Below are 10,665 nucleotides of genomic sequence, written 5' to 3'. Positions count from 1 at the left end.
GGAGAGTCTTTGTGTGTCTGTGCAGCTGACTGAGGACGTTGTGCTGCTCCAGACAAAGACGGTGTTGTTGTGGCGCCACCTTCAGGTGTGATGGTTGCCAGGCGACCTACTTCCTGTTAATGATTGGAGGCTGGACGTCCTCCAGGGTCTGAACGGTCCATCAGTGCTTCTATCATGGCTCAGCTGGTCGAATGTGTCCCCAACTTCTCTGAAGGTCGGAACAAAGAGGTGAGAACCTTTAGAACCGTTTAACGGAACATTTACCGCTTCATCAACCGTCTGGTTCTGACTAATTATTGTCTCAAACATTCTAGATTTCTGTGGAATAAGAAACGCTGACTGTGTTCATTCCACCGTTATTTACTCATTGCTTCATGTTTTTAGTACTTTTGTGTTAATATTCAGTTTTTTGGTACTTTTGTGTTAATATTAAAGTTTTTAGTACTTTTGTGTGTTAAAATCCTGATTGTTGACAGCTTTTACATGGATATTTAGTTTTTGAGGTTTCTGACTCTAAAAGTCTTTTGAATCCTGAAGAACGGTGGAACACCAGAACCCTGGACCGGCTGGAACCTGTCATTAATTATTACATGGATCTTCAGAGGGAAGCTGTGCGACCTTTGATGGTTTTCTGTTTAACCACCAAACATGCTGTCAATGATCAGCTGCAGCTTTCACAACATTTAAACCCTCTGCTTCACTGCATCAATAATCAATCAACCAACGCTCACACCGAGTGTCTGAAGGCCTGAAACTCTGACTCTCCTCAGAAAAGAACCAATCAGGGCCTTTGTTTGGCTTCATCATGTTATCTGACAGGCATGTAATCAGATTACTTCTAGTCAGAGTTTAAGAAAGGAAGGTAACATAAATATCCAGGGTTTTAATGTTTTTGTATCTTAATATCTGGAGTTTTAATGTTCTTATACTTTAATATCCAGGGTTTTTGTGTTTTCCAAGGTTAAGATTCAGATTTCTAGGTGTGTCATATGTTATTTTATCCAGGTTTTTCACAGTTTAGTCCATTCATAGCCAAGTTTGTAGTACGTCTGTGCATTAATATCCAGAGTTTTGGTACTTTAGTCCATTAATATCCAAGTTTTTGGTCCTTTATTATGTTATTATCCAGGGTTTTGGTGATTTTGTGCATTAATATCCATATTTTTGGTACTTTTGTGTTAAAGTCCAGGTTTTGGACGCACTGGTCCATGAATATCGATGTTTTTGGTACTTTAGTCCATTAATATCCATATTTTTGGTACGTTAATACATTAATATCCATGTTTTTGGTACTTTGGCAGATTATTATCCACATTTTAGACACATTTGAGTGTAAACATAGAGGTTTGAAGTGCAGGTTTTGCAGACAGAGCCAGTGTTTCCATCCTGACAGCAGGGTTTCTGTGCCTTCAGGTGATTGATGCCATCTCGGCGGCCATCTCCAACACTCACGGCTGCAGCCTGCTGGATGTGGACCCCGGAGCCTCCACCAACCGGACCGTCTACACCTTCGTGGGTTCTCCGGAGGTGGTGGTGGAGGGAGCGCTGAGCGCTGCCCGGCAGGCCTTCAGCCTCATCGACATGAGCAAACACTCAGGTGAGTCCACCAGAACCAGACAGAGAAACCGGACCTCTTCTGGTCCATCTGGATGTTGTCTTGTTGGGCGGTTCTTTGTTTCTGGTGTTTGACAGAAGAACCAGAACTTCAGGTCTTGAGGGTTTGTCCTGTATCTCTTGGTATTCAGGTGAGCATCCTCGGACCGGAGCGCTGGACGTCTGTCCCTTCATCCCCGTCCAGAACGTCACCATGGACGACTGCATCCGCTGTGCAAACCTGTTTGGACAGAAGCTGGCCGAGATGCTACAGGTTCCTGGTGAGACGCTGATCTACTGCTGGATTCTTGGAGGAGAATCAACGAAAAACATTCACCTAGAAATGTCGTCATTATATATAAACAGCCCCATATCATCATGCTAACACCTCCATGCTTCACTGTCAGGGCTATGCATCCACTGTCAGTACCTGCAGCTCTGATCAGTGGTACTATGACTCCTTCTAGACCTCCTGATTAGTGCTACTATGACTCCTTCTATACCTCCTGATTAGTGGTACTATGACTCCTTCTAGACCTCCTGATTAGTGCTACTATGACTCCTTCTAGACCTCCTGATTAGTGCTACTATGACTCCTTCTAGACCTCCTGATTAGTGGAACTATGACTCCTTCTAGACCTCCTGATTAGTGGAACGATGACTCCTTCTATACCTCCTGATTAGTGGAACTATGACTCCTTCTATACCTCCTGATTAGTGGAACTATGACTCCTTCTAGACCTCCTGATTAGTGGAACTATGACTCCTTCTATACCTCCTGACTAGTGGTACTATGACTCCTGTAACTCCCGATCAGTGGAACTATGACTCCTCCTAGACCTCCTGTCAGTGGTACTGTGACTCCTTCTAGACCTCCTGATTAGTGGTACTATGACTCTTTCTGTACCTCCTGAATAATGGTACTATGACTCCTTCTAGTCCTCTTGATTAGTGATACTATGACTCCTTCTATACCTCCTGATTAGTGGTACTATGACTCCTTCTAGACTTCCTGATTAGTGGAACTATGACTCCTTCTAGACTTCCTGATCAGTGGTACTATGACTCCTCTTACAGTGTATCTCTATGGAGAAGCAGCTCGTACTGAGTCGAGGAGGAATCTTCCGTCGGTGAGAGCTGGAGAGTATGAAGCTCTACCTGATAAGGTGAAACTCTGGTTCCTCCTCCAACCTTCAGTTTTTCTTCTATTTCCTCTAAAACTCTCAGTGGTTCCAGTTCGTTTCAGTTCAAGTTTCTCTTTCAGCTCCAGCGTCCTGATTGGATCCCTGACTTCGGTCCGGCTGTGTTCGTACCATCATGGGGTGCCACGGTAACTGGCGCTCGCAAGTTCCTGATCGCCTACAATGTGAACCTGATCAGCACCAAAGAACAAGCTCACCGCATCGCACTGGACATTCGGGAACAAGGCCGAGGGAAGGACCAGGTCTGTTCTTTTAGCTTCATTTGGTTCTCCCATGGTTCTCCTGTGGTTCTCTTGTGGTTTACATGTGGTTGTCCTGTGGTTCTCCTATGGTTCTCTTGTGATTCTCCTATGATTCTCCTGTGGTTCTCCTATGGTTCTCTTATGGTTTTCATGTGGTTCTCCTGTGGTTCTACTATGGGTCTCATGTGGTTCTCCTATGGTTCTCCTGTGGTTCTCCTGGTGCTGGTCCAGCCTGGTCTGCTGCAGAAGGTCCAGGGGATGGGCTGGTTCCTGGATGAGGCCAACCTTGCTCAGGTTTCCACCAACATCCTGGACTTTGAGGTGACTCCACTGCACAGCGTCTACGAGGAGATCTGCAGTGACGCTGAGGTCAGTTAGAACCAGGGTTCATACATGTTCTAGACAACATGCTTCTTCATACATGTTTCCTCCAACACGTTTCTTCATACATGTTTCCTCCAACATGTTTCTTCATGCATGCTTTATACAACATGTTTCCTCCATCACATTTCTTCATGCATGTTTCCTCCAACATGTTTCTTCATACATGTTTCCTCCAACATGTTTCCTCCATCACATTTGTTCATACATGTTTCCTCCAACACGCTGTGGTGCTTCAGCACCTGAAGCTGCCGGTGGTGGGCTCTCAGATCGTGGGTCTGATTCCTCTGAAGGCTCTGCTGGACTCTGCAGAATTCTACATCCAGAGAGATCGACTCTTCGTCCTGGAGGAGGAGCACAAAGTCCGCCTGGTGAGCAGCCGAGTTCTGAGACTATCCACCAGCTTTATGTAACATGTATAAAACATACAACATGTTTTATGCAAAATGTGTAAAACATACAACATGTGTAAAACATACAACATGTATAAAACACACAACACGTGCAGCGTGTGAAGGTCTGTTTGTGTTCAGGTCATCAGTAAGTTGGGCCTCGACTCCCTCGGTCCGTTCAACCCCAGAGAGAGGATCATAGAGTGAGTCCTCCACCTCTAATGGTCTGCTCTGGTCTGTTAGTTCACCCCCTCACCTGTAAACTTACCTGTACAGGTACATGGTGAAGCCACAGGATGACGGACGGCTGGTGTCTTTGTCTCTGCAGCAGTTTGTCCAGAGCGTTGGCGCTCGGACGGCAGCTCCCGGAGGAGGATCGGTTTCTGCTGCCATCGGTGCTCTGGTACGACCTCCTTCCCCATCCAGGATCCTCCAGCAGAGTGAGACCTCTCATTGTAACATCTCTGTTCTCCTGCAGGGGGCGGCGCTGGGCTCCATGGTCGGTCACATGACCTACGGCAAGAGGCAGTTTGAGAACCTGGACGCCGTCATGAGGAGGCTGATTCCTCCGTTTCATCAGGCCACAGAAGACCTGCTGCACATGGTGGACACCGATACCTCCGCCTTCAACAGCTACATGGTGACCATACATCTAGAGACACACTTGGAGACACCTGTAGACATACCTGGAGATACCTGTAGATGCCTATAGATACACAGGTAGATACCCGTAGACATACCTGTAGATACACCAGTAGATATCTGTAGACATACCTGTAGATACATGTAGACGCCTGTAGATATCAACTGCTGACACACCAACATACTACTACATCATTTTACTGTAAACTCTTTTCCATCGTACTCTATTGCTAGGTTTTTGTTTGTGATATATGAAACTATGCTATTTTTATGATCTACTACAGACAGAAATGTTTTTATTTATTCTCACTGAACCATAAAGTCTGATTTGAGCCTGTTTGTTCTGTTGCAGGCGGCGCTGAAGATGCCGAAGACCACAGCAGAGGAGATCAGGAGGTGACCCGATAATGAAATCTGGATTAATGACGATATTAAAGGTTTTAATGAGTGGTCTGAGTGCATCATCTCTAAATCTGAAAAGTTGCAGTACTCTGTCAGGCCACCAGGAGGCGACAGCATCTGTAACTGACTCAATTATTATTTCTTTGAAACTTATTTGGTTTATTCATTAGTTTTGCTGCCTTCTGTGGTTTTTACAGTTCTAAAGGAGTTTTGTTGTTTGCTGTCCTCCCTGATGAATCACCACCTTATCGGAGGGGTTTGAGTGTCCCTCTGATCCTGAGAACTATGTTGCCTGGGTCATTAGCCCCTGGTAGGGTCTCCCAAGGCAAATCAGAAGAAAAGGAAAGCCGCCACCTCACCTGGTTTCAGGGAAACCAGTATCTCTCTCTGGAGCCAGGTCTGGGGCTAAACTTGCCAGAGAGCACCTGGTGGCCGAGTCTGGGGGCCCCATGGGTCTTGGTTGGGTGCAGCCCGAAAAAGTAACAGTGTTGCCGTCCTGCCCCACCACTCACCGGGCAGGAAATCAAGGTCGGGTGCTATGCCCACCAGGCAGTAGGCAGGAGTGGACGTCTGGGTGCACTGCCCCCTGGTGGTGGAGACTAGCTTTGGGGATGTGGGATGTCACCTCACTGGATGGAAGGAACCTGAGCTGGTGGAGGTGGAGCGATACCAGCTTGATATAGTTGGACTCACTTCCACGCACAGCAAGGGTTCTGGAACCATAATCCTGGAGAGTGGTTGGACTCTCTCCTTTTCTGGACTTGTCCAGGGTGAGAGGCTCTGGGTGGGTGTGGGGAAACTCAGGAGCCCCCGGCTAAGCACCGCTTTGTTGGAGTTCTCCTGGAGAACCAGAGGGTCTCCTCTCAGAGGATAAACTCTGACTGTTGTCTGTTCTTTATGCACCAACAGCAGTGCAGAGTACCCGGCCTTCTTGGAGTCTGTGGGTGGTTCCTGGAAGGGGTACCACCTGGAGACTCCATAGTTCTCCTGGTGGACCTCAACACTAATGTGGGCAACGATGGAGAAACCTGGAAGAGATGATTGGGAGGAACGGCCCGATCTGAACCTGGGTGGTGTTTAGTTATTGGACTTCTGTTCTAGTCATAGATTGGTCATAACAAACACCATGTTGGAGCAGAAGTTTCTCATAAGTGTACCTGGTACCAGAGCATTTTAGGCCAAAGGTCCATGATGGACTTCGTAGTTGTATCATCACACCTGCAGCAGTATGTTTTGGACACTTGGGTGAAGAGAGGAGCAGAGCTGTCAGCTGATCTCCACCTGGTGGTGAGTTGAAGCTGATGGAAGACTGCTGGACAGACATGGTAAACCCAAACGTATAGTGAGTTTTAACTGGCAATGTCTGGTGGAGGACCCTGTCTGTGCGGTTTTCAGCTCTCACCTCTGGAAGAGTTTCTCCTGCATCCTGGGTAAGGTTGGGGACATGGAGTATGAGTGGTCCATGTTCAAAGCCTCCATTGCAGAAGCAGCTGTTAGGAGCTGTGGTCTAAATGCCACTAGTGTCTGTTGACAACCCAGAAACCTGCTGGTGGACACCAATGGTGAGGGAAGCCGTCAGGCTGAAGAAGGAGACATTTTGGGCCTGGTTGGCTTGGAGGTCTCCTGAAGCAGTTGACAGGTACCAGTCAGCCAAAAGAAATGCAGCTGCTGCAGTTGTAGAAGCTAAAACTCGGTTGTGGGAGGAATTTGGAGATGCTATGGAGAAGGACTTTCAGTTGATCTTGAAGAAATTCTGGCAAACCGTTCAGTGCCTCAGGAAGGGGAGACAGGACTTTACTCAGGCTGTGTACAGTCGGGGTGGAGAACTGGTGACCCGTACTGGGGACATTGTCGGGTGGAAAGAGCACTTTGAGGAACTCCTGAACCCGGTAAACACGTCCTCTGTGGAGGAGGTGGAGCATGAAGACTCGGGGAATCTTCAATCATATCCATGGCAGAGGTCACCGAGGTAGTTAAGAAGCTCCTCAGTGGCTCCAGGTGTGGATGAGATCCTACCTGAGATGCTGAAGGTTCTGGACATTGTTGGACTGTCTTGGCTGACATCTCTCTACAATGTGGGCATCAGGTACGGTACCTGTGGAGTGGCAGACCGGGGTGGTGGTTCCCATCTTCAATAAGGGGGACCAGAGAGTGAGTTCCAACTATCAGGATGTCACACTTCTCAGCCTCCCTGGGAAAGTTTCCTCTAGGATGCTGGAAGGGAGGCTCTGAGTGATTGTAGAACCTCAGATTCAGGAGGAACAATGTGGATTCTGTCCTGGTCATGGAACGGTGGTCAGATCTTTACTCTTATGGAGCTGCTGAGGGGGTCATGGGAGTTGGACCTGTCAGTCTACATGTGTTTTGTGGATCTGGAGAAGGTCTATGACCGTGTCCTCTGAGGACCTCTGTGGGGGTACTGAGGGAGTATGGGGTACCAGGCTCTCTGATATGAGACATTTGGTCCCTGAACAACCAAAGTGAGAGCTGTGTCCACATACTCAGCACAAAGTCAGAGATGTTTCCAGTGGGTGTTGGACTCCTCCAGGGCTGGGTGGAGGGATGTTTGGATGCTTGTCTTTTCAGACATGTTCACAGTTCTGTTGTTTTCAGGAGAGAAGCAGCGATGCAGGCCGGTCTGCAGCGAGCCGTCGGCGTCCCGTTGGCTCTGGCCGAGAGGATCAGCGTCCTCTGGTCACCGCTCAGAGAGATGGTCGTCCACGGAAACATCGGCTGCAAGTCCGACGCTCAGGTGAGAAAACACACCAACTTGTCTATGTTCATAAATTGTACTTCAGAACTGTGAGAAAACTCGAAAGCAAAGCTGCAGATTAACTCGTTGGTTTCCAGGTGGCAGCTAAGGCGTTGGAGGCGGCTGTTTTCGGAGCTTATTACAACGTCATGATCAACCTCAAAGACATCACCGACGATGCCTTCAAAGTTACCGTAAGTGTTCCAGCCTCTCCTTAGATTGACTGAAGCCTCTCCTTAGATTGTCTGACTGAAGTCTCTCCTTAGATCGTCAGACTGAAGCCTCTCCTTAGATTGTCTGACTGAAGCCTCTCCTTAGATTGTCTGACTGAAGCCTCTCCTTAGATCGTCTGACTGAAGCCTCTCCTTAGATCGTCTGACTCAATCCTCTCCTTAGATCGTCTGACTGAAGCCTCTCCTTAGATTGTCTGACTGAAGTCTCTCCATAGATCGTCTGACTGAAGCCTCTCCTTAGATCGTCTGACTGAAGCCTCTCCTAACCTCCTTCTGTTCTGTCGCTGCAGACGGAGAAACAAGCGTCGCTGCTGCTGCAGGAGGCGAAGGAAAATGCTGCTGCTGTCCTCCAGGCTGCAGAGAAAAGAAAGTGAACATCTGAAATGACATTGTCAATGTCAAAGATACCTCTGATTTCTGTTACAGTCATTTAATAAACCGGAAACACTGACACTGAAAACTGAACTCAGAAATGTTCATATTTGGTTTATGTTCCACTCCTCAGGACACCATCCCTACCATCAGTCATGGAGGTGGCAGTATCATTATACTATCAACTTGACTGACTCAAGTCTGAGGAAGAAAGACAACCACAATTGGTGCCGATCCACTACATATGTGGTCTTTCTGACTTGGTTCTTCAGGTTCTTGATGGGTCTAAGTCAGGACTTTGGGGAGACCAGTCTAGAACCTTCATTCTAGAACCTTCATTCTATCCTGATGGAACCATTTCTTTACCATGTCTGATGTGTGTTTGGACTCATTGTCTGGTTGAAACATCCAACTGTGTCCAAGATCAGCCTTCTGTTGATGGTTTTAGGTTCTCCTGAACGTGGAGGTGATCCTCCTTCTTCATAATTCTATTTACTTTGTGTAAAGCTCCATAGGATGATACTGCCACCACCATGCTTGGAGATAGGTTTGGTGTTCTTGGGGTTAAAGGCCTCACCTTCAGTTTTTGTTCCATCTGACCACAGAACTTTCCTCCACAAGGTCTTTTCTTTGTCCATGTGATGAGTGGAGCTGTACGGTTCTGCTTCTAGAGGAAGAACTTCCTTCTTCATGGATCCTTTAGAACCCTGTGGACACTGACAGCTGTGTTCCAGCAGCTTCTCATTCATCCAGACCTGCTTTCAAATGTCTTCAAGTGACTTTCTGACTGGTTCAAGTCAATGATTTGGCTCTTCAGATCTTTGCTGAGCTCCTCAGATCTTTCCCACTGTTGTATTTGAGTCGAATGAGCGGAGCTGATTTAAGTTGACTACCATCACAAATTCAGAGTTCTAGGAGTCAACAGAAACTACAGACTGATGATCAACATGGACTCGTAGTTGCTGAAACTTTTTCTTCTGACTGTGTGATTAAATTTCAGAATAAGAAAACTTTGTTCCCTCCAGGACTCTCTTCTATCCATGTTCACTAAGTAGTACCTCTGTGTTCTGTGTATCTGTACTGCTGTCCTGGTTCTGCTACTGTGGAGGAGTCCTGCTGTAGATGGTTCCTAAAGTGTTGCTGCTGCTGGTAAAACTACTCCACTGATCAGGTCCCTGTAATGCAGACCTGAGACCTGAGATATTGAGAGAGTGTAGAGAAGGCCAAAAAGATCTGGGACGTCCTCCAGAATCACAGCAATGTTCTGCACCACTGCACCTGAGGTTGTTGAACCACAGTCCTCTAGAACAAAGAGTTCACCCACTGCCACTTCCTGGGTAGACTCATGTTCAGGACCAGACTCCTGTAAAGACCAGAAACAAAATAAGTTACTGTATGACCTCTAACTAAACCTAGAAACATCCATGGATTAGAATGACTGCATTGTTGTCACAGGTGGCTGTTTATCCATCCATCCATCCATCCATCCATCCATCCATCCATCCATCATACATCCAGCCACTTCCTGGGTAGACTCATGTTCAGGACCAGACTCCTGTAAAGTCAGAGCAGGGTTAAAACAGAACATGATGCCAAACAAAGTGAGACATTTCAGACTTTCATTAAATGGAGGCTCACATTCGACCCTCCAAGACTTCTGATCCAGCCTGAAGGTAGGAATAAATTCATTTCATGTGGAGAAGAAATAATGAGTCATTGTAGTGACGATGTGTTGGATTTTTTCCTCCTATAGTGGAATAGCTCTTAAAGCAAATTAAACTGGAGACATTTGTAGACTTTCAGTGACTAAATATGTTGGTTTTACCAGAAAGGCTGAAAATCCATCATCTGTCAGATTCTTCTTAGTGAGTTTCAAACACGACGCTGCAGCTTTGTTTACACCAATCACACACTTATATACGGTCTAAAGAGTTCAGTCTTATATTTCTGACAAACCGCTTTGTGTTGCTGTTATATCTGCAGAATTTAAACGTTCATCATCAGTCCTGTGGTGCGTTCATGTGTCTAAACTACACTCTCAGGGGCGTTCAGGAGCACATCAGAGATTCAGGAATGTCCTCTAAACTGGCCACAAAGGCTGTTTAAATTTGTTCTTATTTTAAATAAGGTTTCTCAGTGAACACCTGTCAGATATTTCTTCTGCTTCCGTCCCACTTTTGCACTTAGAAATAATTAGATGCAAAAATCAGGATCATATTCCATTCATTTGAATACTTTGGTGCATTTCTTTCCATTTTATTCTTTTTCTTGAATAGTTTTATTCATTATTGTTCAAAAAGGAATTTTGAGGAGAAGATGTTGAAAACCAAAGTAAAAATGTGAAAGATAATAAATGATAATAGACTGTCATGTTTCTAATCAAAGGTTTGGGAACCAGTGCACTAAAGTGTGGCGCTAAAACACTTCTACACGTCTGACAAAATCACAGCACTG

At 46.3% G+C, this 10,665-nt stretch overlaps 2 protein-coding genes across 9 annotated transcripts in view; both read left to right on the top strand.

Annotated features, from left to right (window-relative positions):
• Nucleotides 1-10,665, top strand: part of LOC127531806 (NACHT, LRR and PYD domains-containing protein 3-like) — a 100,220-nt gene that overhangs the window by 52,690 nt on the left and 36,865 nt on the right. The gene's annotated exons all lie outside the window — the stretch shown is intronic.
• LOC110967985 (formimidoyltransferase-cyclodeaminase) lies at nucleotides 61-8,304 on the top strand. 2 transcript variants are annotated; one of them, XM_051941977.1, is made up of 14 exons: nucleotides 75-228; nucleotides 1,414-1,597; nucleotides 1,746-1,874; nucleotides 2,671-2,759; nucleotides 2,858-3,037; nucleotides 3,269-3,406; nucleotides 3,658-3,789; nucleotides 3,952-4,013; nucleotides 4,087-4,213; nucleotides 4,289-4,450; nucleotides 4,805-4,848; nucleotides 7,468-7,606; nucleotides 7,705-7,800; nucleotides 8,130-8,304. In XM_051941977.1, exons 1-14 carry the CDS (start codon nucleotides 175-177, stop codon nucleotides 8,211-8,213), a joined length of 1,620 nt encoding a protein of 539 aa, XP_051797937.1. In that variant the 5' UTR covers nucleotides 75-174; the 3' UTR covers nucleotides 8,214-8,304. The 2 variants fall into 2 exon arrangements, 1 of the variants encoding a protein (XP_051797937.1); XR_007938919.1 differs by lacking the exons at nucleotides 7,705-7,800; nucleotides 8,130-8,304 and having other exon boundaries at nucleotides 61-228; nucleotides 4,289-4,530; nucleotides 7,468-7,573.

This window comes from Acanthochromis polyacanthus, chromosome 22, assembly GCF_021347895.1.
Source record: "Acanthochromis polyacanthus isolate Apoly-LR-REF ecotype Palm Island chromosome 22, KAUST_Apoly_ChrSc, whole genome shotgun sequence".
NCBI classification, from domain to species: Eukaryota; Metazoa; Chordata; class Actinopteri; family Pomacentridae; genus Acanthochromis; species Acanthochromis polyacanthus.
The sequence above is the reverse complement of the archived record's forward strand: the minus strand, read 5'-3'. Positions and strand labels throughout refer to the sequence as shown.

What these genes read in the sequence shown, in the direction of transcription:
- LOC110967985 (XM_051941977.1), top strand. Translation starts at nt 175, where the DNA reads ATGGCTCAGCTGGTCGAATGTGTCCCCAACTTCTCTGAAGGTCGGAAC. An exon ending in AGATCTGCAGTGACGCTGAG is followed by an intron (nt 3,407 to 3,657) that starts GTCAGTTAGAAC and finishes GTGGTGCTTCAG; the next exon opens with CACCTGAAGCTGCCGGTGGT. An exon ending in CTGCTGCCATCGGTGCTCTG is followed by an intron (nt 4,214 to 4,288) that starts GTACGACCTCCT and finishes GTTCTCCTGCAG; the next exon opens with GGGGCGGCGCTGGGCTCCAT.